Raw genomic sequence first — 27,512 nt, forward strand, 5'->3', positions numbered from 1 at the left:
GGGCCAGTATTGAAATTTTTGTGATCATTTGTTATTTTGCCTGCAGATTGTGCTAACCAGCATTTATGTCTATTACTTTATATATCGTTTAGGATTAGATTTAGGATTGAGATGTGGCACTTTTTAAACACTGTTGTATTTTTTTCTTAGGTGAGTTTTATACTTAATACAGCTGTACCTTTGGAGATCCACTCCAACCAGGAGAAGGAGGATCACTCTCTTGTCTATGAAATAGAGTGTTTCAGGGGATAAACTATTAGTTCTTAGTTACGTAACGGAGAATGGAAGATTCGGTTCTTTATGTGATGGCAAGTTATTTCTTAATACTTTGATTTGCCACAAACTGGTGCTTTGGAAATATTGTTATTATTACTAACTGGACTGTTTTATCTTTGACTTCTTTTTCAGAGGTGGAAAAGTAATAAATTGGGTGCCAGCTTCATATTTGGGGTACATTTCTGTGTGTATTTTCTATTTGATGAGTTCCCTGGGTTATTTTGAATTAGGAACTCTTTTCCGATGCTCATGTGAGTTTTTAAACTTAGGATGCCTTTTCTGTATTAAAACATGGAAATTGTCATGAATATTTCAGTATGACCTAGTACCTAGAATGTTGAGTAACAGAATCTCTCTGGGTTTTCATTGCCCTGGTTCAGATCCTCTAAAGTGAGTGAACAAGATTATATACTACTTTTCGAGACCTTATTTTGTATTTTAATAGTGTATAATGGAGTCTTTTTTGTTTTTTAAACATTTTTTAAAGATTTTGTTTATTTTTACAAAGCGGGTAAGGGAGGGAGAAAGAGGGAGAGAAACATTGATGTGAGAGGGAAACATCAGTTGGTTGCCTCTCATATGTGCCCTGACCAGGGACCGAACCTGCACCCTAGGTATGCGCCTGGACTGGGAATTGAACCCGTGATCTTTCGCTTTGTGAGAGGATGCTCAACCAACTGAGCCACAACAGTTGGGCTCCTTTTTGTTTTATAATCACTTTATTGAGATATAATTCACATGCCATACAATTCACTCATTTGAAGTGTACAATTCATTGGTTTTTAGCATACTCACAGAGTTGTGCAGTCATCACTACAATTGTAGAATATTTTCATCAGCCCCAAAAGAAACCCTGTACCCATTAACAATCCCTTCTGCCTCATTCTCCCCCCTCCCCTGCCCTAGGCAACCACTAATCTACTTTTTGTCTCTGGATTTGCTGATTTTGGACATTTCATGGAAGTGGAATCATACAATAAGGGGTCTTTTGTGTCTCTCTTTTATTAAGCATGTTTTCAAGGTTCATATATGTTGTAGCCTGTATCTGTATTTCATTCTTTTTTTTATGATTGAATAATATTACATTGTATGGATATACCATGTTTTGTTTATTCATTCATCAGCCAGTCAATATTGGATGTTTCCCCCTTTTGGCAATTAGGAGTAGTGTTGCTGTGACATACATGTACAAGTTTCTGTATGGACATATATTTTCATTTCTCTTGGGGATTTTTGGGTCTTGTTGGTAACTATGTATAGCTGTTAAAGGACCTGCCAGATTGTTTTCTAAAGCAGCTGCACCATTTTACAATCCCACCAGCCGTGTATAAAGGGTTCAGTTTTTCCACGTCCTTGGCAACACTTGCTATTCTCTGACTTTGATTTTGGCCATCCTTGTGGATGTGAAGTAATATCTCATTGTGGTTTTGATTTGCATTTCACTGATGACTATTGATGTATTTAGCATCTTATGTGATTAGAGGGCAACTGTATATTTTCTTTGGAGATATGTCTGTTCAAATGCTTTGCCTATTTTAAAGTTGGGTTATTTTTCTATTGTTAAGTTATGAGTTATAGTCTAAAAACAAGTACCTTAGCAGATACATAATTTGCAAAAATTTTCTCCAAAAGAAAGTTGTCTTTTCACTTTTTTTTTAATCCTCACTGGAGGACATGCTTATTGATTTTAGGGAGAATGGAAGGAAGGGAGAGATGGAGAAAAAGAGGGAGAGAAACATTGATGCTGAAGAGAAATATTGATCGGTTGCCTCTTGTGTATGCCCCAACCAAGGACCAAACCTGCAATCTAGGCATGTACCCTAACCAGGAATCGAACCTGCAAACCTTCAGTTTATTGGGTGACGTTGCAACCAACTGAGCCACACCTGCCAGGGGTCTTTTCTCTCTCTTTTCCTTTCCTGTCGTCCCTCCCTCCTTCCCTTCCTTCCTTTAGATTTTATGTATTTACTTTTAGAGAGAGAAGGGAGAGAGAGAGAAGGAGAGAAATATTGATATGTGAGAGAGATGTCAACTGGTTGCCTCTTACATGCCCCTACTGGGGACCTGGACCACAACCCAGGCATGTGCCCTCAGTGGGAATTGAACATTGAACCAGCGACCTTTTGGTTCTCAGGCCGGTACTCAGTCCACTGAGCCACACCAGCCAGGGCTTACTTTCTTGATGGTGTCATTGAAGCATAAAATTTTTAGATTTTGTGAAGTCCAGTTTATGCATAATGGAGTCAGAATGGATAATAATGGAGTTATAAATTATTTAGACCTTAAATCACATTCTAATCAATACTTTGATTATATACATTAAAAGCCAAAGGTGAAGGGCTAGGAAAACATTTGAGTTAGTCCAACAGCAAAAAAGGGTGCCCCAGGGAACAATGTCATTTTGCTGTTTAAATCCTCTGGTTGTCTCCTACCCTTGTGTCTGTGGTTAAAGTTCAGGCTTGTTAATATGGCTGTGGGTCAAGGCGTCTCTCATTTCAGGCTGCCTTATCTCTCACTGCTCCTGTTATGTATCAGCCCCACAACATCCTAGCCTTTAGGTCTTCTTGTGCTGCGCTTACTCTGCTGCCCCCTTTTCCACTTGCCGTATCCCATTTGCCCTTTGGGATCCTCTGTGAAACCTTACTCATTCTCTTGGGCAGACATTGTTCCTGCTCTGATGCGTCAGCCGTTCATTACTCCTATCTGCTACAAGAACTGGACCAGAACTTAACCTTACAGTCTGAAAGATGCCTTCTCATCCAAGGTGGAATGCAAGAGAGACATTGACATGGAAGGCAAACCAGATTTTCTTGATCACAGCTTGGTCTTCAGTGCCTACTGGGTATTTGCTGAATGAATGGTTATTGATGTTAACTGGAAAGATCCTGAGGTCGGTGGCTTTCTCTGAATTTTATTCGTGGTTTTCTTGCCTGTGTTAGAATAACAGGAAGGGCAGAGGTAATTCTCCTCTGCCTCTAGGGCATCCAAGTCTAACTCTTACCAAAAAATTGCTCGAATTTTAAAAACCAGTCTTTGAAACGTTTTCCGGAGGGCAGAACATTATCATCCAGGTTCTTCCCTCTAATGAACAGTAATGACTGGCCCACGGTGTCGGTGGGGCAGGTGGCCAGGGAGCACTTTGAGTTTGGTACATTTAGCCTGCGCAGATGCAGCAGGTCAGCTCTGGTGGTAACTGGTCGCCAGTGCGGGAACTACCCCCGCACAGGCCTTGTAAAGGATGTAAACTGGGTTGTAAGGACACATTCTTTCCTTTCATTCTTTTGTGCGTGCTCTCCTGCTTCTCTCAGAGCATCTAACTCAGGGGTGTCAGACTCATTTTTTTCCAGGACCATCATGTCAGCCTGCGGTCGCCTTCAAAGGGGCAAATAGTTTTTGGACTGTATAAATGTAACTTACTCCTTAACTGTTAAGGACTTAAAATTACATTTGGCCCTTGGAAGGGCAACTGCCAGGCTCATGTGGCCCCCGGTAAAAATGAGTTTCACACCCCTGATCTAACTCAAGTAGTAGTCTAGTCATATTTTGTGTTGTTTTGTTCACTTTTACTACTTTACTTAAAGACACTTAATTTCTTCCTGAGAATTAGAAGAAACCTGTTGGCCATTTGGGGTACATTTTCTGCTTTGGGTTCATTGAAGTGGTTGGGTGGTGGCAAGGTATAAAGAAGAGAAGAAAAACACCTTGTGTCATTTCTTGCTGTAAGAGAGTTTTGTATTTAGAAAATCGGAGGCAAGGAAGGGCACAGGCCTTCATGGCAAGACTGAGCTGGATTTCACCCTTGACTCCCTTTCTTAGTTAACTGTGACTTCACCTCCCCGAGCCTCAGTTTCCTGTTCTGTCAGATGGCCATGCTAATGACTGCCTTGCTGGGTTATAGTCAACGTTAAATGAGAAAAAGTCCGTAAAGTGCTTAATAATGAGCAGCATGAGATAAATTTGTGTTCCCTCGCCCTTCACTCTTACTTGTCTGCTAATGAATGGAACTGCGGAGAATCTAGTAGAGTAGGTTTTATTTCTGACGCTAAGCTATTCGTGTATGGCTTCCCACTCCCACCTCAGCATTTAGACTTTGAATCAAAGAATCACTGAAGAAGGAAAAAAAGTGTCTAATTTTAGGATAAGAAGGTGGTAAAAATGAAGTAGTATTTTGCCATCTATCTGAATTGGAAATGCCTGTGCAGACAAGCTTTTCTTACTTAGTCCTTGTTCTTGTGTTCAATCTGTCTGTGTTTATCTATTTATCTGTTAAGGAAAAAGGGTTAGTTCCTGGCAAATGATGTGTGTTAGGGTTTGAGAGATTGAACTGCAGAGTTTGAGATACTCATCTGGTTATAATGAGAATGGCAGCATTGAGATAAAGCGTAACATTCTGTGTAGGAAAAGAGCCACGGTAGTTTCATGGGATGTTCAATTGGGCCTGTCATTTGAATCTTATATTAATAACAAAAGCGGGTCCTTCTGTTCGCCACAGTAAAGAGAAATGAAATCAGATGGATGCACAGGCCAGAGAAAGAGAAACTGGAATATAAGTGGGAGTAGGAGGCTTGTATTTTGGATGAAGAAGAGAGTAACTTCACAGTATTACATATTTATTTTTCCCCTTTGTTCATGCACTGATACACATTTTTAAAAATATGAATAATGGATTATATTTTAATACCAGTGTCTCAAGCACCTTGTAAAATTATAATTTTAGGGGGGTTTGGAAGATTTACCTCTCAGCTCCAGAGGTTCTCTCATTCTTGAAGGTCTCTGAGGATCAGCTGTAGACCTCTATAAATACATCTGCCTGGACTCCAGCTCGCTCAGGACCCTGAATCACAGCCAGGGTGGGAAGTGCCCGTCTGATATCCCAGGTGAGGGAAGTGTGCTCACAGGAGCTTTGAGAGACTTGCCCAAGATCAGGAACTTAGACTGTCCCTTTCTTCCTCCCCCAGCCTCCCTCCACCTGTTTCCATGAGAAGTATGAATTTGTTTTTATAGTTGGTAGGGCAGGTTTATATTATAGTGTGGATTTGAGAAACCTTTTTTTTTTTTACAGTGTGAACCTGATATTTAGTCCTTGACATAAGGCAACAGTCCTCTCTTAACCTTCCACCGTGGTTTTTGCCAGACATACAGCGTGAGCCTACTCCCAGTTTCTCTCTTCAGTTCCTTATCACAGTGTTTTTGTTTTCCTCACCTGTTCACCTTTTTGCACATGTATATAACTGCTAAGCTTGGTCCACATTTTCAGAAGGTTTTTTACATGCATTTTTTGGGAAACTTAAATATGTGGAATCTGTCGCATAAGCCTTTGGTGTACTTGATTTTCTAGTTTTAATACGAAGTTCTTTGACAGTGTTTTATTTATCCATTTTTATTTTTTTCAATATTATAACCTATTCATGGTTATAGGGACTTACCTCAAATGTTTCAAAGACCAGTTAGTATTGCAAAGAAGCCACTGCATCCGGTCTTCCCTGAATAATTGGCACCATTAGGCCATTCCCAGATGCAAATGATAAGTCTGACAGGAACGACATGTTCGGCACTAAACCACACAGATTGTAAAGGTAAAATGCAAACCCCTTCGGTTTAGCAGGAACTGATCATTGCCCCACAGTGTGGTCATTCTGTCCCTGTGGGACCACAACACACTGCGAATCTAGGCACTTCCTGGGAAGAGCCTTTTTGACCCACCGTGGAATCAGATGTGTGCCCGCATGTCCTGACACCTGCTGAGGCCTTTATCCTGGATGAATAGAGCCGTGCTCTTTCAGCTCCTGAAAGGCCATGACATGCTTGGGAAAGGGGGTGTTGGGAGGGTGAAACCTTTGGGGTATATTTTCTGCTGGTATTGTAGGGGTTCTTCGCAAAGTTCACAAGCACCCCCTCCGTAAGACAAATGTTTAATCACCATTGTTTGCTTACTTCACTTGAAAGATACTTAGATTCCTTTTCATAATGGTCAAGCATTCTTTTCTGGTTAAAGATTCTAATTCCTTTCATTCTTAGGAACTTAAAGAGTTGAGGCTGATTTATTAATACAGAAACTCAAATGCGGTCTGAGTGGTGACTGGGAGACACGTATGCACTGGAGCCGTCATCTCCATTAAGCGGAAGGATTTATTAGGAGACTAGTCACTTTACAAGCTCGGTGGTAAATTAATTTTGTGGTTAGTAGTGTCTTTAGTTTAACATTGTCATCCTAATTTTTCTTGGCAAGCAAGCGAGTGGCTCGAGCCAGCGTGTGCTGGCCGCAGCTCTTTGGGGGTGATACTTAATAAGATGCGTGTTGTCTGTTTTAGAATTAGAGTAATTTTCCTTAGGCTCTGTCTCTAATGTGGGCTACTGTTGCATTGCAGTGTTACTATAGAAGATAAATGGGAAGTTTGGTGGGTTTTTTTTTAACCCTAACACTTCCAGTTTGATCTTATGCAAGGGAGAGATATCTTGGACGTCTGGGCTGCATCACATTGTCAGGTGGGACAAATGATGCATCTTACGGACGAAGGATAGTCATGCACCAGGTGGTTTTCTGTGGATGGTTGGAGAGCCCGGATGTAGTTTCTGTTGTATATTCAGTGTGTATATTCAGTTCCCAACCCACGACTGGGTTATGTTCCAAAGAGTAACTCAGTTATTTGGAATTCAGACAGCATTTTTTTGGTGTAGATTCAGTATTACAAGTGGTGGGTGAGTTCTCAGCCTACACCGAAGAATGAGGAAACCTGTTTAATTCACAGCACAGCTTTTGAGACTGTTGATGGTGATAATGGGATTCTGGAGCTGGGAGTCTGTGAAACGGAAGTAAGGATCCACATCGCAGCTGTCTGCTCTAGGCTGTGTGACACCCAGCAGCCTCATGCCACAGCAGTCCTCCAAGTTCTTTATCCTCTCTCTTAGTTTGAAGCTTCCACTTGCCTGGTTAGTCTGATCTTTAAATGGTAGGAGCAAAGCAAAGGGCTCAAATTTATTTCCACGAATGTATTCCTGGATGGCCACAGTTGTTACTAAACCATAATCACCGTTATTCAGCTTTAAGATAACTACAGGCCTTATGTTCTCTCACTCACATTCCTTAACCCTTGTAGGGGCTACAATATTAATATATTTTAAAAGGAGACTCCTTATTGATGGACAGATTGTCTTCATGAAATGTTGGCATTCAGTGCGTGTAACACGGTTTCCAGGGGAGAGCTGAGAAGGCATGTGGAATCAGGCAGAGCCCACGTGAAGAGGCTAGCCCTGACACCTGAAATTAGGAGGAAGCCCTGCCTGCTTGGAAAGGTCCTTCCCGTTACCTCTAAAACAGTGAATCTGCCACATTTGTCCCCCAAATACTCATGATCCTTTTCCCCCCCTCTTGCCATTTAGGAATCAAAGCTGGAAAGGGTCTTAGGGTTTAGCAAAGCGGCTTGGTTTCTGTGACCCTTGAGCAGTGGATCAGGGCCGGCTGAAGGCTGTACCTTGAGGGCAGCTGTGGTACCAACTGGCCAGAGCTAGGTGCTGATCTCCAGCTGCATTTCTGTTTCTTTATAAACTTACCAGAAAGCCCTTTCTTGTGCAAACAGTCGGAAATAATTGACATCTTCTTTTGGTTACTGCCTTTTTGAAGGGTTCGGACTGCCTGGTTTCCAAGACCTCTGCTCATTCAAACACTTTATGATGCTGAGTGGAATAAAGATGAGGACCTGCCTTTTCTGGTACAATTAAGAAAAAGGTCTTCACAAAGTGTTAATGACAAGCTTAATGTTTTGATTTACTTCAAAAATGTGCAGGTGTTAAAAAAATAGATCACAAACTTCTGCTAACCCTCAAGTATATAATTCTTAGTGCTGAATTCTGTTTGGGGATTGAGCTCTGGGAGGTAAGAGGACAGGGCATTGGAGGGTCAGTATTTATGGGAAATTAACAGTGAGGCCCTGCCTGTGGGTGAGCGAAATAGCACCAGGCTGCCTCCAAACAGGTGTAATTGGGGAACAGGAGTATCAGAGAGGTGGGAGGGCCCAGACTGTGGAAAGTCATCGTAATGGAATATACATTTATACGGTATATTTGAGTCAAATGTAAATATAGTATAGACGTGGAATATGCAAATGTAATTTGTAGGTGTCACTACTGTTAATGATTTCTACACTAAAACTAATTACATTTTGGGTACTATGAGTAGAAATTAAAAAGTAAATATAAATATGGAGTTATTATTTTTCTAGTTTGTGAAAGTGAACTTCCTGAAAGGAAGCAAATACCGTACATTTTCTGTGCCTCCATTTCCCGGCACACTACGTGGCACACAGGCGGTGCTCAGTGAACGTTAATTGAATAATTGAATTTCAGTTTTACGTGATACACTTGTGTTAGGGGTTGTCAGTCTTCCCATTTTCCTAGAAGATGGAAGGAATAAAGATGAAGTTTTCTGTGGTGTAGGACTGCTAATTGTAAACATTTGCTTTATTACATTATCTTATGACGAGCTAACCTCGTAATTTTCATTATAAATAAATGTTAGCAAAGTGTGTATATATACATTTCTTTTTTTAAAGATTTTATTTATCTTTAGAGGGGAAGGGAAGGAGAGAAGGAGAGAAATATCAATGTATGGTTGCTTCTTGTGAGTCCCCTGCCGGGAACTGGCCTGCAACCCAGGCATGTGCCCTGATTGGGAATCGAACCACGATTGTGTGGTTCGCAGGCCCGCACTCAATGCACTGAGCTACACCAGCCAGGGCTTATTTATTTATTTTTAGAGAGAGGAAAAGGGAAGGAGAGAAGGAGAGAAACATCAATGTGTAGTTCCCTCTCATGTGGCCCCCACTGGTGACCTGGCCTGCAACCCAGGCGTGTGCCTTGACTGGGAATTGAACCAGCAACTCTTTGGTTCACAGGCCCTCTCTCAAAGCACTGAGCTACACCAGCCAGGGCTATATACATTTCTTTATTGAAACATTTAATTGCAAAGCAAATCTTGGCATTTTGGTTACTTAAAGCATGAATTCTGGTGAAAAATAGAGCAACACTACATTTTGGTGCTTTATTGCAAATTTACTTAACTGGCTTATTAAATAAATTGAAAATATTGGTAGCATGGGGTTCTTGGGGCTTTGTTTTATAGTCCAGTCAGTGACTTTGCCTTCGGAAAGAATCCACGAAGCCACATCCTCATGGAAGCATGCTTTCATCTAAGAGTTTTTGTTAAAACAGATATGGAAAGAACCATAATTTGTATCAGGATGAGGATTTAAAGTTAAAGTAGCCGTGTAACGGCGGAGTTTCCCTTTCTTGTCTTTGTCTGGTTTCTCATCTTTTAATGCCTCGACTGACTGGTAAGTGTCACTGTCCCACTTGGTGGTTTGTTCTGACCTGACAGAGGCTCTAGGACCCGCTGCAGAGGAATCAGAGGGTAGGTCTCGGGGGCCCTTGAGTGGCTCCTAGAGCTTTACGGATTCACTGGGGGTTGATTGGACTCGAGAAGTTGACAGGGACCGAGTAAGTTAAAATATTGCAAATTGCGCACCGTTTCAGTTGCTGAGCGGTCTCATCATTTAAGAGGTCATTTGTGCGATATATTAAACTTTCAAAAATGACAGGCTTTGGTTTAAAATATTTAGTGATTGATGTTGTGATAAGTGATCACAAAAAATTGTTTTTGTAATTGTGTGTTATTTCTGGCAGTTTTTAGAGATTACAGAAAGTATTTATGTGGTTGTAACTACATTTTCCCTAGTGAGCTATGTTGTTACAGTTTCTTGTACTCTGTTGTCGATACTGACATTCTGTGTTTATTTCTTTTCCCCTTTTAGAGGATAGATGTACTGATAAGGAAATAGTTTATAATTTTACCAAAAAGGATCAGATAGACAAAATGATCTGTCATAAATTGCAGTAAGAGTTTAAGAGGTGCACTTTCCTGTTTCTGTAGGATGTCTGAAAATTCTGGAAACATAGGGAGATTTTTGTTTTGAGTCATGTTAGTTTCGTTTTCAAATATCATGCTCAATGTATTTACCTTCAAGCTTCAGGCGTCTTGCTAGGCAAACTTTCTTAATTTTAAAGCTGCAGATCCAGTTGTTAATCTGAAAAGGTACAATATGTATTTAAGTCTTTTTTCCTCTGTTTTTACTCCTTTCAGACATCCTACTTGTAAAGAGAAGGCTCTTGTGTGCCAATACAAAGTAGTGGTTCTCTGACGTGGTTACCAGTATGTTCCCCATACACGTCATCATCCCAGTGTCTGTCCCAGCTGCACGTTAATGTTCGGGTCGGTATTTGATTATGGTGTGTCTCCTCCAGTAGACTGTAAGCTCTATGAGAGTAAGGGCCAGGTTTACTTGCTCACCATTGTGTCTCCAATGTAGAGCATAATGCCAGGTACATGGACAAAGCTCAATGAGTGATTGAATGTTGAATAAGTGAACAAGGAATGATTGAGATTAAAGACCTATTCAACATTCAAGGATGAGTGTATGTGTTACATGTATAGTCCTGTGCTAGTATCTGATTCAGAATTCAGTTCTCAGTGAATTGTGTGTTTTACTGGGGAATGTGGACTGGAGCCCAGTGAAAGAACCATTTCCAATAGATTTGTAGGCTTTAGAATAGATTTGTAGGGTTTATGTTTTAGTTCTCCCATTTTGTAGAAGAAACCAAGAACCCTGGAACCAAAATGATTCAGTGGGTAAATGACTGTGTGTGAGGATTAACTTGTGTGTCTGACATCCAGGCCAGAGTTTTTCCTACTGTACCTTACCATTCACTTGAAACATTGTCAAGAATGTGTGTGTGTGTGTGTGTGTGTATATATATATATATATACACATTTTGTCATATATACAGTTTGTCATTGTTTGCCCACAGTATAGGGTATTAAAAAAGGAAGAGTGAAAATTTAAAAAAAAGATTTCATTTATTATTTATTTTTAGAGAACGGAGAAGGGAGGGAGAGAGAGAGGGAGAGAAACACCGATGTGAGAGAGAAACACCAATTGGTTGCAACCGTACACGCCCCAGCTGGGCACTGAACCCACAGCCTGGGCGTGTGCCCTGACCTCTGGGGATCAGCCTGGCAACCTACCACTTGGCGGAGTGACGCCCAACCAACTGAGCCACACCGGTCAGGACAAGACTGAAATTCTTCAGTTGAAGGCGATTACTTTGTATTTTGACTTTGTTAATTTTGCCTGTGACCAGCCTTATGAGCATCTTCATAAAAATGCCTTAAAACAGCAACAACAAAAAGATCTTGGAGTCACAGGTGATTTCATACCAGACTATTGCCAAAGATTTACTAAAATTTTATTCCAAGAGGAAACTCCCATCTGACCAAGTAGAGGAAACAGACTTAGCAAGTTTGGTCATATACAGTGTGCCTTTTAGCAGTTGTTGATAAGAAAAATAGATCATCAGTATAGGGAGTATTTTGAAACACATTCATCATTAATTTTTAAGTGAGATTGCAGTGTCAGCCATGTCCGTAAACGTTCTGCATTTGGTATGAGAACTCTTGGGATTAATTTGGCTCTTTGAAGAGAGAGGCAGAGAGTTCAGGTTCTGAGTCTAGTCTCCTGTGGGGCACTTAGGGAGACGACTGCGGCCTCGGACGAGTTTCTGGAGTTCCGCAGGGTTCTCTGGGCAGATAGTGCCTCTGCCTCTGCGCTGGAGGTTTCTTCAGTCCTCAAAGCTCCTGGGGCCCGTGGAGGTCCTTGTGTTTATAAAGATGCTGGGGACAAGCAGAAAATCCAGCGAGATGGGGGATCGGAAACACATCACCCTTGTATGATATCTTGGGGCAACTGTGTTCTTATTTTGATAGTGAAATAAAAATATGTATTTCTTTTTTTTTTAAGATTTTATTTATTTATCTTTAGAGGAGAAGGGAAGGAGAGGAGAGAAGTATCAATGTATGGTTCCTTCTCGTGAGTCCCCTGCTGGGAACTATCCTGCAACCCAGGCATGTGCCCTGACCGGGAATTGAACCGCGATTGTCTGGTTCGCAGGCCAGTGCTCAATCCACTGAGCCGCACCAGCCAGGGTAAAAATATGTATTTCTGTCATTGAAGACCAAGAGGTGACCCCTAAAACCTTATAATCTGATGTTTTAGTAACTGCAAAATTTCTGTAGTGTCACTTATTTAAGTGTGTTCCAGTCCCCATTAGGGCATGTTTTAGTGATAAAGGGTCTCTCTGTCATACTAATGTGAGAATTACTTTGGAGATTTCTGTTTTTGTATTTAGGATGTTTATGTTGCTGTTTTGCTGATTATATGCTCATTTCAGTTTTTTAAAATGTCAGCTACATTGAGATGCACTTGACATAAAATGTAAGATAAAGTGTTTATTGTGGTGATTGGATTTTTGTATATATCTCATTTCATTTCTTGTCAGACTTCATTTTTAGCTGTCATTTTCATAGTTTCATATTCTACTCTAAATCATCAGTGTTTATGCTGACATTAGGTGGTCCCCAACTTTTCTTTGTAACAAATTCCTAAAGTGAGTACAAAATTATAAAAAGTAAAATTTGGAGTTCTCTTCTTAAAAAGCTTATAAACCTCTTCATTATGTCTTGCCTTTAGAAACTGTCATTGTTACATATATATGTAATTTCCAGAATTGTCCGCATGCCCTTTCATGCTGCTCTTTTGGACGGTTGAGCACGTGGGCCTCTGGCGTCAGCCCAGAGGGTCTCAGTTAGGAGTAAAGGCGTGGCCTACCCATGCCTCTCTGCTGTCTGTCTCGGTTTATTCGGATGCTACAGCCGGCTTCTGTATTTTGGTTTTTCCATATCCAGTCATGTTTACAAAGGGAGCAAAATGCAATTTCGTAGTTAAAAACTGCACGAGCAGGCCAAGTGTGGAACTGAGTTGAGGCCGCACGCCCATGAACAAGCCCTGAATAGCACTCCGGGCCGATGTGGGAAAGCCAAATGGTATGTATGACCGGGAGTTGGTCATGACAGGCTATGAAAGTTCAGGGGGTGGAGAGTTTGAACTGCCCTCTACTTTGTGGCTTGCGGTCATTGTGTCTCTCTCTCAGATGTCCTTTATCTTTGGGCAAGTCACATAATGTCTCTGGGCTGAAAATGAAGGGCCTGGAATTGACGAATTTTAGAACCCTTTTACTCCAGGCTTCTGGGAGGACTGAGCCTGGATGCTCTTTGGTAGATCTTGCATTTTCTTGTCCTTTTGTTCCTAGAAACATTTAAAAAATAGTATTTGGTTATTAAGTTGAGACAGATCATTTATGATTCATATGCCTCATTATTGGCATCATACCTATTACTTGGATGAATAATGGGGTGTTACTATTTGGAAGGCTATGATTTTCCCCTCTATTCTTTTTTTTTTAACTTATCTCCTCCCCCCCACCCCTTATTCTTACCATTCTTGGTGTCATGATAAATCGAACCAAGATCTAGGCTTTCAGTCAGTTTTCTTAAGTGGTCAGCCGTTTTTCTAGAAAGAATCATGTTCCCCCTCATGCCTCAAGGTTATCAGTGTGGGGTACAAATCCTTCTCTGCCATAGCTCCCGTGAGTGAGGTCTGTTGTATGTTTGACTTCTCTGCTGTTTTTTTTAAATTTTATTCATTTATTTTTAGAGAGAGAACAGGGAGAAAGAGAGGAAGAGAAACGTTGATAGTGAGAGAAACATCGATTGGTTGCCTCTCGCAGGCGCCCCAACCAGGAGCAGGTCAAAACCCAGGCCTGTGCCCTGACCGGAATCTAACCGGCAGGTTTCGTTTTGTGGGGTAATGCTCAACCAACCGAGCCATGCTGGTCAGGGCTCTGCTATGTTTTATACCAAATACTGCACTGTGGTCTTTTTTCTTCCTTAAAAAAAAAAAAGATTTCTAGTAGCTCAGTGGATTGAGCACGGGCCTGTGAACCACATGATCGCGGTTCAATTCCCAGTCAGGGCACATGCCTGGGTTGCAGGCCAGTTCCCAGCAGGGGACTCACGAGAGGCAACCATACATTGATATTGTCTCTCCTCTCCTTCCCTTCCCCTCTAAAGATAAATAAATAAAATCTTTAAAAAAAGAGAATGGTTTAAAAAAAAGGCTTTTATTTATTAATTGGAGAGAGAGAGAATCAATTTGTTTTTCCACTTACTTATGCACTCATTGGTTGCTTCTCATATGTGCCCTCACCGGGGATCGAACCTGCATCCTTGGAGTATCAGGGTGACTCTACTCAACTGAGCTACCTGGTCAGGGCTCTTCTTTTTAAAATAACTTCTATTAAAGTAGGTAAATTAGGAATTTTTTTTCTTGGGATGACTCATATGAATCTGTTAATTAAGGAAATAGATGCAGGGAAAAATGATTTGTTAAGGTGAACTTTTCAAGTCACTGGTTGGTTTTGTTTAAGAAAATTCAAAAAAAGCTCAGCCAACTCATATCCAGAAATGACGAATGTTGAATTTTTGTATTTAATCATAGTACCTCCTATATTTGCTTTGGGTGTCTGCTCTTTTGTGAGTGTATGTTGTATGCAGTCTTACGTATTACATTCCCAACTTGTTAAGGGAATTTTTCACTTGAGGGATTGCCATGTAAATGTCCTAGCTGAGTTTAGGACGTTTGTTGCCTCGTTTGTTATTTTACTTGCCATTTTCTATTAAAGGACTCGTCCAAATCTCTTGCACATTAAAAAGTGCCTACCATCAGGGCAGCAACCTAGAGGGAACATTTTCTTTCCCCGTTGGGGATATCCTGGAGTCTCCCTGTGGTCCTGGCCAGGAACCGTTCTCAGCCTAGTGAGCTCTGCAGTAATTGATGCTCCGGCAGGGTCTCAGCAACTGTGCCGAGCAGGATTTTGCTGCTAGTAGGGGTTTTCCTGCATGTGTTTCTAGCAGGATGTGTTGCCTTTCGTATGAACCATAGAAGTACATCTGCTGGGATCTTTAAACAGATAAGTTCTCAATAAACAAGGAAATGTCAAAATTGTGGTCATTTTTTATGAGATTGATGGAAGTAGACAGAATAGAGAAAATGTAGGTACATTTACTCAGGTGTTTTGAGTGTATTTTATTTGGTGCCAATTACACTGTAAACACCCTGTCTTGTATACATTTTCCCCCCTGACACCCAACACATTTCTTATGTGTGGCCTGGGAAATAAATTTTCTGTGTATAACTTGGCTTTGCAGTACCATAAGAAACGTGCCTTTGTAGCCTTCTAACAGTTGAGGATTATCAGTCGAATGTACATATTTTATTCTGAGAATGATTTCTAGCAAACTTTCCTTTGATACAAGTAAGTCCTTAAACCATAGAGGTAGACCTTATCTTTAGTTTGCTCTTGGTTAAGATGTTCACCCAACATATAAAGAAAATTTCAATATTTTTTGGTCTCTATAAATGAGCTATTAAGTGTCATGAATATGGGTAGTCAGCTTTATATTTTCTTTATTTGAAGCCAAAAACAGAAGTATATATATAATCTACTGATTAGAAATTGATGTAGGAATGGAATTTGATGTAGCTATTAGGGAAAAACAGTATGAAAGTTTTCCAAAAATATTAGAAATAGAACTACCATATGATCCAGCAACTCTACTTCCGGGTATTTATCTGAAGGAAATGAAATCACTGTCTTGAAAAATTACCTGCACCTTGCATGTTCATTGCAGCATTATTTACCATATAGCTAAGATATGGAAACAATGTAGGTGTGCATCGACAAATGAATGGGTAAAGAAAATACAAGAGATATCTGACCAAGATGGAAGCATAGGTGGAAACATTATAACTCCTCGCACAACCAAGTTTATGAACAACAAATATTTAGAAACCAGAACGCAACCAAAACAGAGAGAAAATTAAACTATACCAAAGTCTGACAACAGCGAACCTTTCATCCAGAGCGGGTCTCGCAGGAAAAAGCGGCTGGACCAACCCAGTCACGCAAGTGGCAGTTGGCAGATCTGAGGCATGGGGTGCCAACGGGCAGACCCAATGAGGGTGCAAGGTGGCCTGCTGACTGTGGTCACACATTCACGCACAGGTAAACCAGGTGGAAAAATGAACAGTGAGACAAACCGTACAACGCAAGGCCCCAGAGATGGGAAATAAAGCCTAAAAGCACCAATTGGAAAAACTTTTGGGGGTTGGGGTGCTGAGAGAGGCTCCCAGGCTCACAGAGAGTTAGTTGGAGAGACCCACAGGGTCCTGGAGGGTGCACAAGCCTACACACCTGGTAACTAGCACCAGAAGGGCCCAATTTGCTGGTGGGAAGCAGCAGAGGGGACCGAAATCCGAGAGAGTGGAACAAACGTCATTGCCCCTCTCTGACCCGGCCCCCATGTATAGCATCACAACCAAGCGACCTGGGTCGCCCCACACTGGTGAACATCTAAGGCTTCGCCCTCATACGTAACAGGTGCAAACAGACCAAAACATTATAGCTCAAGAAGAACAGCTCAAATCCCCAGAGTCAATACTTCTAAGCTACCAAGAGATAGCGAACCTCTCAGATGCACAGTTCAGAATGCTGGTGATCAGGATGCTCACAGAACTGGTTGATTTTAGTCACAAATTAGACGGACAAGTGAAGGCTAAACTAAGTGAAATGAAGCAAAATGCACAGGAAAATAGTAGTGATGGAAAGGAAACTGGCACTCAAATCAATGGATGTAGACCACAAGGAAGAAAAAAATGACCAAACAGAAAAGAATAAAGAAATAAGAATTCAAACAAATGAGGAGAGGCTTAGGAACCTCCAGGACATCTTTAAACGTTCCAACATCTGAATTATAGGGGTACCAGAAGGGGAAGAGGAACAGCAACAAGTGGAAAACTTATTTGAACAAATAATAAAGGAGAACTTCCCCATCTGGCAAAGGAAATAGACTTTCAGGAAGTCCAGGAAGCTCAGAGAGTCCCAAAGAAGTTGGACCCAAGGAAGAACACACCAAGGCACATCATAATGACATTAGCCAAGATTAAAATGAAGGGAGAATCCTAGGAGCAGCAAGGGATAAGGGGACAGTCACCTACAAAGGAGTTCCCATCAGACCGTCAATGGATTTCTCAAAAGAGACCTTCCAGGCAAGAAGGGGCTGGAAAGAAGTATTCCAAGTCATGAAATCCAAAGACCTATAGCCAAGATTGCTTTATCCAGCAAAACTTTCATTTAGAATGGAAGGGCAGATAAAGTGCTTCTCAGATAAGGACAAATTTAAGGAGTTCATCATCACCAAGTCCTTATTATATGAAATGTTAAAGGGACTTACCTAAGAAAAAGAAGGTGGAAAATATTAACAGTGAAAGGACAGCAAAGTCACAGTTATTAACAACCACGCCTAAAATAAAAGCAAACTAAGAGGACAGCTAGATCAGGAGTGGAACCATAGAAATGAAGATCACATGGAGGGTTAGCAACAGGGGAGTGGGAGGAGGAGAAGGGGGAAGAAGGTACAGAGAATAAGTAGCATAGGTGGTAGGTAGAAAATGGACAGGGGAGGACAAGAATAGTGGGGGAAATATAGAATCTAAAGAACTTGTGGCACATGGATATGAACTAAAGGGGGAAGGAGGGAGTGGGTGTGCAGGGTGGAGAAGAATGAAGGGGGAAATGAGACAACTATAATGGCAGAGTCAATAAGACATTTTAAAAAAGAAAGTAAAAAAAATACGAGAGATGTATAACAGTATGGTGGAATATTATTTACCCATTAAAAAGATGGAAATCCTACCATTTGTGGCCACATGGATGGATCTTGGGGTCATTATGCTAAGTGAAATGTGACAGACAGAGAAAGACAAGTACTGTATGTATCACTTGTACATTGACTCTAAAAATTAAAGAAAAACTGGAACTCATAGAAACGGAACAGATCAGTGGTTGCCAGAGGCAGGTGAGTGGGGGTGGGTGAAATGGGTGTTGGTAGTCAAAATTACAGGCTTAGCATTACAAGATTAGTAAGTCCTGAGGATGTAATGTACAGCATGGTGACTATGGAAAAGACAAAATAAAAGAAAAAGATTTATTATGATAGTTGCTCGACAATCAAGACCTAACTCTTAATCCCCTTTCTTTGTCCTTCAGTATATCCTGGAAAATTGGGCTGGGGAAACGACTGTCCCTGTTTCTAAAATAGAGGTGTCAGCCAAATTCCAGAGAGTGCGTTTCATGGTTGAGCCTGTACTTCCGACCTGTCCTCACACTGTCTTTCAGAGGCATACCAGTTTTTATCATCATGAAAACCATTCTAGAGTGGTCCTAGTCTTACTGAAAATATGGGCAGAATGATAAATTGCATGTTATAAGGCCTAAGGTAAGGTTTGTAATTCCCACGTTTTGTGGAATTTACAAACCGAGTTGCATTTCCTCCTATCTGAAATCAATTTGTTTTGACATTTATAAACATTCTTTGATTCACTTAATGAATGACTTAATTGCTACATCATCTTCTTTAATACTGTTATGATTCTCCAGATTATCCAAATGTGAGGAAGAGGTGCTGTGCAGTTTTAGGAATTTGTTCTTGAAAGACATTGTGAGTAGGCAAGTTCTCCAAGGTCAAACTCTGTCTGATAAGACATTTAAAATTGTACCTAGTATTTCCTTAGTTTTTCTTTCATTTATTCTTTTTAATATAATTGAGGAATTAATTTATAAAGTGCTTTCGTTTGGGGGATACTTGTGTAATTTAGAACAAGATATTTAACAAAAGAACTAAGTTTGATAGTATGACATTGCAATTTAGCAATTTATAGCTAAACATTTAGAAAATTGGTGAAACGCGAATATCATTTTGGCAGCAGTCTTAAGAAGAGAGGAGTTTTTCTATTTGAGATAGTTCCCATTTTTCCCTTTGTTAGAGAAATTTAAGTGTAGTGAATACCATGCTGACGTGAGAGAAAAAGATTTGCAAAGGGTCCTTGAAAATTGAAGCTGGTTTTCTTATGTGAAAATTACACTCTTAGCCCATAATCAGTAGAGAATTCCCCCCCCCCCCCCGGGTAGAGAAACCTGTTAGTGGGCTCTTAAATAATAATTGCTGACATTTCTCGGAGTCTATGCTGAGCACTTTGCAGATTTAAAAAGAACCATTTTTATTGAGATATAATNTAGGCAAGTTCTCCAAGGTCAAACTCTGTCTGATAAGACATTTAAAATTGTACCTAGTATTTCCTTAGTTTTTCTTTCATTTATTCTTTTTAATATAATTGAGGAATTAATTTATAAAGTGCTTTTGTTTGGGGGATACTTGTGTAATTTAGAACAAGATATTTAACAAAAGAACTAAGTTTGATAGTATGACATTGCAATTTAGCAATTTATAGCTAAACATTTAGAAAATTGGTGAAACGCGAATATCATTTTGGCAGCAGTCTTAAGAAGAGAGGAGTTTTTCTATTTGAGATAGTTCCCATTTTTCCCTTTGTTAGAGAAATTTAAGTGTAGTGAATACCATGCTGACGTGAGAGAAAAAGATTTGCAAAGGGTCCTTGAAAATTGAAGCTGGTTTTCTTATGTGAAAATTACACTCTTAGCCCATAATCAGTAGAGAATTTATCCCCCCCCCTTGGGTAGAGAAACCTGTTAGTGGGCTCTTAAATAATAATTGCTGACATTTCTCGGAGTCTATGCTGAGCACTTTGCAGATTTAAAAAGAACCATCTTTATTGAGATATAATTCACTTAACCATACAGTTTATTCATTTAAAGTATGCAGTTCAGTGTCTTTTTAGTATATTTGCAGATATGTGCAATTACCATTACAGTCAATTTTAGAACATTTTTATCACTTTAAAAAGAAACCCTGTACATGGTAGCCATAACTTTCTATCCCCCTGTACCAGTCCCCTCCCATGCAAGCACTAATTTATGAGTACTTTCTTTGTAGATTTACCTGTTCTGGACTTTCATATAAATGTAATCTTATGTAGGTTTTTGTGACTGGCTTCTTTCCCTTTGTGTAATATTTTCAAGGTTAATCCAAGTTGTAGCATGTCTTAGGAGTATTAGTACTTCATTCCTTTTTATTGCCAAATAATATTCCATGGTATCTATGTATGACATTTTGTTTTTCTACTCATCTAATGGATATCTAACTTGAGTTGTTTTCTTTGGCTCTTATGAGTATGCCGCTGTGAACACTGATGTACAAATATTTGTTTGAATACCTGCTTTCCATTCTTAGGGGTATGTTCCTGGGGGTGGAATATCTAGGTCGTATGGTAATTCTTTGTATAACCATTTCAGGAACTTCCAGACTGCTTTCCAAAGCAGGTGCGCCATTTTACATTTTCACAAGCAGTGTGTGAGGGTTCTGATTTCTCTGTATCCTCATTAACATTGATATTTTGACTTTTCAATTCTAGCCATTTTAGTGGGTGTGAAGAGGTATTTTATTGTGGTTTTGCTTTACATTCTCCAGTGACTAATGATGTCCAGTATCTTTTCATGTGTTTGTTGGACATTTGTAAATCTTCTCTGGAAGAAAACCAAGTTCTTTGCCCATTTTTTAAATTGGATTATTTGTCTTTCATTACTGAGTTTTAGGAATTCTTTATATATTATAGATACACGTGCCTTATCAAATAACATGATTTTCAAAATTTTTTCCCATTCTGTTTCTTTGGATAGCGTCCTTTAAAGCAGAGAAGTTTTAAATTTTGAAAGCAGAGAAGTTTTAAATTTTGATGAAGTCCAGTTTACTTACTGTTTATTTTGTTGCTTGTGCTTTTGGTGTCTAATCTAAGAATCCTTTGCCAGATCCAAGATCATGAAGATTTATTCCTATGTCTTCTTCTAAGAGTTTTATGGTTTTTACAGCTCTTAGTAGCTGTGTCTTTGGTGCATTTTGAGTTAATTATTTTCTCTGGTGTGAGGTCAGGATCCAACCTCTTCTGCATGTGGCTGTCCAGTGATCCCAGTACTGTTTGTTGGAAAGATTATTCTTTCCCCATTGAATGGTTTTGGTACCTTGTTGAAAACCACTTAAGACTAAAGATGTGTGAATTTATGTCCAGACTTTCAATTTTCTTCTATTGATCAGTTCTTACTCTGATACCTCACTGTCTTGATTTGCGTTGCTTTGTAGTTTATAATCAGGAAGCTTGAATCTTCCTAATTGCTAAATAATATTCCAATCCTAATTTGTTCTTCTCTTTCAAGGTTGTTTTGGCTACTTTTGGGTCTCTAGCAATTCATAATGAATTTTATCGGGTTGGCCAAATGGTTCCATTAGTTTTTTCCATATGATGGCTTTAGTAGTGCTTAGTTGTCTTTAACTACATTCGAAACAATTTTGTTAGATCGTATTGGAACAGCTGTCATATCAGCGTGCATTTAAAAAACTTACCAGAATTGGTAAACTTTTGTACACCTATTGTAATTTTGAAGATGGAAGAAAATACGCAGCATTTCCAGGATATTATGCTTTATTATTTCAAGAAAGGTAAACATGCAGCTGAAATGCAAAAAAGATTTGTGCAGTGTATGGAGAAGGTGCTGTGACTGATGGAACATGTCGGAAATGGTTTGCGAAGTTTTTTGGTACTATTGACATTTTGGGCAAGTAACTCTTTACTGGGGGGGCTGTCTTATGCATTGGAAGATGTTTAGCGGCGCCCTTGTTCTCTCCCCACTAGAAGCCAATAGCAGGAGATAGCCATTATACTCAGAATATCCAAATCAATAAAATTATTGGTGACAGTGAAGAATGTGTCTTTTATTTTACGGAAAAAAGTAAATGGACTTTTTGGCCAACCCGATAGAATCAGTTTGTCAGTTTTCAAAAAGTCAGGCCCTGGCTGGTGTAGCTCAGTGGATTGAGCGTGGGCCTGTGAACCAGAGTATCACGGTTCCATTCCCAGTCAGGGCCCATGCCTGGGTTGCAGGCCAGTTCCCAGCAGGGGACCCACGAGAGGCAACCATACATTGATATTTCTCTCCCTCTCTCCTTCCCTTCCCCTCTAGAGATAAATAAATAAAATCTTTAAAAAAAAAGTCAGTTGGGATTCTGATAGGGTTTGATTTGCATCTGTAGCTCAATTTGAGTGTTGTCACTTTAATGTTAAGTCTTCTGATCCATGAATACAAGAGGTCTTTACATTTAATTGTGTCTTCTGTAATTTTTTTCAGCAATGTTTTGTAGTTTTTTAGTACAGGCATACCTCAGAGATATTGCGGGTACAGTTCAACAAAAGCAAGTATTGCAATAAAGAGAGTTGTAATCTTTTTGCTAGTGGAGGGTCTTCCCTTTAATTTTTAAAGAACACAACACCTGTGTATTGTTGTAAAGCCAAACATAATAAAATGAAGGGTGCCTATATACAAGTCTTTCACCTTCTTGGGTAGGTTTATTCCTGAGTATTTTTTTCTTTTTGATAATATTCTGAATGGAATTGTTTTCTTAATTTCATTTTTTAGATCATTGGTAATGAATGTACAGAAATACAATTGCTTTTTAAAAAATATTTCATTTATTTATTTTTAAATAAAAATAAAGGGAGAAGGGAGAGAGAGAGAGGGAAATGTCAGTGTGTGGTTGCCTCTCGAGTGCTACCTACTGGAGACCTGGCCCACAACCTAGGCATGCACCCTGACTGGGAATCAAACCAGCGACCCTTTGATTCACAGGCCGGTGCTTACTCCACTGAGCCACGCTAGCCAGGGCCGATTGATGTTTTTAAAAACTCAGCTTGAAGAAGTTTCCTTCTAGCTTGTTGAGTGATTTTTTCATGCAAGAATGTTGGATTTTGTCCAACGCTTTTCTATGTGATGTGTTCATGTGAGCTGTATTTTTGAATTCTTTTGATACATGTTACATTGATTTTCAGATGTTGAACCAACCTTGCATTCTTGGGATAGGTCCCACTTGGTCATGTTGTATAATAATGCATTTTACGCATTGCTAGATTTGGTCTGCTAGTATTTTGTTGAGGATTTCTGCATCTACATTCATGAGAGATATTTGTCCACTTTTTGGGGGTTATGTCTTACTATCTGATTTTGGTGTCAGATTAATACTGGTCTCATAAAATTAATTTTAAAGTGCTTCCTCCTCTTCTGTTCTTGGGAAGAATTTGTGAAGAACTGACATTCTTTTTTTTTAAAGATTTTATTTATTTAACTTTAGAGGGGAAGGGAAGGAGAGAGGGAGAGAAATATCAATGTATGGTTGCCTCTCGTGTGTTCCCTGCTGGGAACTGGCCTGCAACCCAGGCATGGGCCCTGACTGGGAATGGAACCGTGATGCTCTGGTTCGCAGGCCCATGCTCAATCCACTGAGCTACACCAGCCAGGTCTAGCATTCTTTAAATGTTTGATAGACTGCAGTGGTGAAGCCACCTGGACCTGGGTTTTGTTAGATGTTTTTAGTTCTTATTGTAGGTATCATTCCCTTTGTTTTATTGACCAGGAAACTGGGGCTCAGAAGGGTTAAGTAATTTACTGATAAATGACAGGGCTAGGATTTGAATCTGGACACCTTCTACCTGACATTTACTGTATAATCAGACACGTATCTCTAACCGTGGGAGGTGCTTTAACATCTGAATCTCCTGCTATGCTCCCATCACCAAGTGCTTGTTTTAGTGATCGCTTTATACGTACTCTATCCATTTTCAGAGAGAGAATCTGACACTTAAGGAGATTCATTGACTTGCCCTACTGAGCCATGGCCAGGAAGTAAATGGTACAGCTGTGCTTCTCACTCACAGGGCTGTCAGACTTTGGAGCCTGCCCTCTTAATTGCTTTTCTCTATTGCGTGCAGCAAAAGCAGCTGTGCCATGTGGATAGCTAACCCAGATCAGGTTCAACCTTGGATGTGAGTGGGCTCACACTGCCTTTCAAGCTTCACTTGGACATGCCTGGCTCAGTCAGCACAGCACTCAGGAAGCACTGTCTTTTCTCACCGTCTCTGCTCTGTAGCTAACACTCTAATCCATGGCTGTAGCAAAAGAACCTGTGTATCATTCTGACTCCATGTAGGTAGAATGAAAATAAGTTGTCAGTATGTATAATATAGAAATGACTTTGAAAAGTATTTTAGTATGTAAGTCAGCCAGCAGATTTGTGTAATATCTTTTGATGAACAAACACATTTAAACCACTTCACATATTTATATTTATTAATGTTTATGTCATTGGTGAGATTAGATGGTATCTAGCTTATCCACCATTAGGTGGGCCTCACAGCGAGAGGTGAGTTCTGATCTACCAGGTAGGGCGGTTGGTGTCTAGGCCTGGCAGTCAGGGTTCTGAAAGCCCCAGGAACAAAAGGCAGGAAGCTCCAGTGTACAGAACCACAGTGTCGTGTGACACCTGTTCATACCTGTGCCCACCTGTGCTATGTGTCGTCCTGCCCAGGGCATGCAGTCTGGCTTCTGCTAGAGCAGGTGCGGGAGCAGGTGCAGGGCAGTCTCTGATTATGCAGTAGTGGAGGAGGTGATTGGGGTGTTTAGCTGCTTCAGACTTAGGCTTCAGCCAGTTTTCTCTGCAGCCCCTCTCCCCCATCCCTGTCTTTAGAGACAGTTTCCCTGAGTGCTCTGGGGTTTGCAGTGGGCCTTGGCATCCTTTTATGAGCCTCTCCTGAGGCACTAGGCTGAGTGGAGAACATTCGCACTCAAGTCAGTTACCGGACTTGATAGCTTTCCATCTTCCCAGGTTGTGTTGTCCCGTTAGGCCCCTTTCCAGTGCCCTTTCCCTCGTCCTTCTGTGTTTATACCTGCTTTTATTCCTTGGCTGTCATTTTGTTAGATTCTCGGGAAGGAGTGGAGATAAATGCCATTTGTATTTCTTTTGTAAATTACCTCTTCTTGTTCTTTGTGTAACTTTCTGTTGGGATTTTCATGTTTTGAATTTGTGAAAATTTTATATATGAAAGATATTAACTCTGACATATGGTGCAATTCTTCATTCTGTGTTAACTTACTTTTGAAACACTTGCTGGAAGGTGTGCGGGTGGGGATCTGAGCTTTTGCTAACTGGTACAGATGGTCGTGTCGGGACATGGATCCTGAAACCGTCTGGCTGTGCATTGGCTTTTGTATGGATGTGCTTTTCTTGTGGTTTCACCACCTCATGGGAGCTCTTCATGCTTGAGAATTATTTGCACTGCTTAACAGATGAAGGACCCTGGCCAAGTGGAAGCAAATTACTTGCCATCTCCCCTACCCAGTAGTTTAAATGTACGGTCTGGTAGTCAGCTAGAAAGGTCAGGCAACCGCCGGGCTGGGGAACATGGGTGCTCAACTGCCTGCCCAGCGACATGCCCCGGGCTATAGGAGAGGGGTTACTTTTGCACATTCCTTGGAAGGGTAGAAGGAGGCTCTGGCAAAAATAGACCCACTTTCTCTGCATTTAGCAGTGGTCCCAGAGCCATGAGAAAGGGAACTGGAGGGAAGGAGTCAGCAGCATCCTGCCCCATGCCCCGTTTGGCATGGCTGGTGCCAGCCCTCCTCTGTGCATGGGGGTCAGGGTGACTGGTTTTCAGCTGAGTTGTCAAGGTTCAAATATGCTCCATTTCCACTGAAGTTTTTTCCAGGCCCCTTCTATCCTAGCCAGTATGAACAGAATGTCCTACATTAGCAGGTAGGAAAATGACGTTGGATGCAGGCTAGGAAGCCACCTGCTGAGGCCTGTTGATCCTGAAGCATGAGCTTTCAGTGCACGTGTCTGTTAGACACCCGAGTGGAATTTGGAATCTGAAAGGACCCATGAGTAAGCCCAGGAATACCACCCCGCCCCCACGTGAATGATGGGAAAACCCATCCTGGTTTCATTTCCTCTCCCTGAGGAGCGTCCTCTGCCCAACAGCTACTGCCACAGTCCTTCCAGGCCTCTCCAGGCCAGGTTTATCGTAACAGCGCTTGCTTAGCCCTGCACCTTTTAGCTTCCTCCTGTCTAATACGTCTAGTATGCCACCGTTTGACCTCCTGTCGTCCGTCCTATACACATCATGCTTATCACCTTACTCTCCACTCAAACCCTTGCTACTCTTTCCTGAGACCTGCCATTTGACCTATCAGCTGCCTTAGTCAGACTGCTGGTCGCATTCAGCACCAGGAGTTTGGTTCTGAGTTGCTCTGATTATTAAGCCTGTGTTGAAAGCTCTTAAAGACGAGGGTGGTTGCCTAGTGTTTCTTGAATTCTCCACTACACATAGTTGGTCTTGCGGAAACACTTGTGAGTGGGCGCAGTTCTCAGACAGCAGAGTGCTGATGTCTGGGGAAATGCTGGAAACTGAAAAGCTACACCAGGAAACCTTGGTCTCTGGAATCCAGCACTGATTAGCTGAGTGACCTTGGGCAGGTTACTTTTCTTCTAGAAACCTCAGGCTGGCATCTCCCATATGCCAGGGATGCTGAATTGATCCTCTTCCAATAAAACCAGCTTCTCAGTGGCCTACCAAAAAACCCTCAAAACAACCAAGCAAAAATTACCCTGAAAAATTACCTTGGCAGATGGAGAGAAAAGTCACAGTATTATAATGTTTTTGAGGGGGTTTCTTGAGCTTCAAGTCTACCATATAACTTAACTTTGGCATTTTCTTATTTACAAAAGGGGAAGGCTGGAGTTAATTATCTTTCACTTCCAATCCAATCGTAAAAGGCTAATTTTCCTTTGTTCTTTGCCTTGATCTTTTTCTTGAAATTAAAACTGGTGAGCAGTTTCTGGACCTTGAATTAGGAAATTTTCATTTCTTTGTAATTCTTTCCCTGACGCATTCTTCAGTTTTCTCCGGATTTGTGCTGCTAAAGGAATTTTGGATTTGCCGTTTGGCTACTTTTTAGGAGAGCGGACAAAAATGCCATACCATTCGGTTTTTTTCTACTTGAGCTTTTCATTTATAAAAGTAAAACTTGCAGTTAGGTGCATGATTCTAACATAATTTTGTTCTTCTACAGACACAATGAGGCGAGTGGTACGACAGAGCAAGTTTCGGCATGTATTTGGACAAGCGGTGAAAAATGACCAGTGTTATGATGACATCCGGGTTTCTCGAGTGACCTGGGATAGTTCCTTTTGTGCTGTCAATCCCAGATTTGTTGCCATAATCATAGAAGCGAGTGGGGGAGGCGCGTTCCTGGTGCTCCCTTTGCATAAGGTAAGTAACCTGACTTTGCAGTCTGTTACCCACCAGAAGAGACAGATTGACAGTTCACCAAGAATCATGTGACTGTCCAGACCATTAGACTCTCATGTAACTGAGATTTCCTTCCAGACGGTTTACAACCACATCAGTTTTTCTCTAATAGAGAATCATTAAACA

At 40.8% G+C, this 27,512-nt stretch overlaps 1 protein-coding gene across 3 annotated transcripts in view; it reads left to right on the forward strand.

Annotated features, from left to right (window-relative positions):
* The window catches only part of CORO1C (coronin 1C), a 78,323-nt gene that overhangs the window by 2,989 nt on the left and 47,822 nt on the right, over positions 1–27,512 (forward strand). For all 3 annotated transcript variants that reach the window (XM_037052342.1, XM_037052343.1, XM_037052341.1), the window contains exon 2: positions 27,148–27,347. In XM_037052342.1, coding sequence (XP_036908237.1) covers positions 27,153–27,347 — 195 coding nt within the window. In that variant the 5' untranslated portion in view covers positions 27,148–27,152. The remainder of the gene's footprint in view (positions 1–27,147; positions 27,348–27,512) is intronic.

This window comes from Sturnira hondurensis, unplaced genomic scaffold (assembly GCF_014824575.4).
Source record: "Sturnira hondurensis isolate 20B ecotype Veracruz unplaced genomic scaffold, ASM1482457v3 Scaffold0007406, whole genome shotgun sequence".
NCBI classification, from domain to species: domain Eukaryota; kingdom Metazoa; phylum Chordata; class Mammalia; order Chiroptera; family Phyllostomidae; genus Sturnira; species Sturnira hondurensis.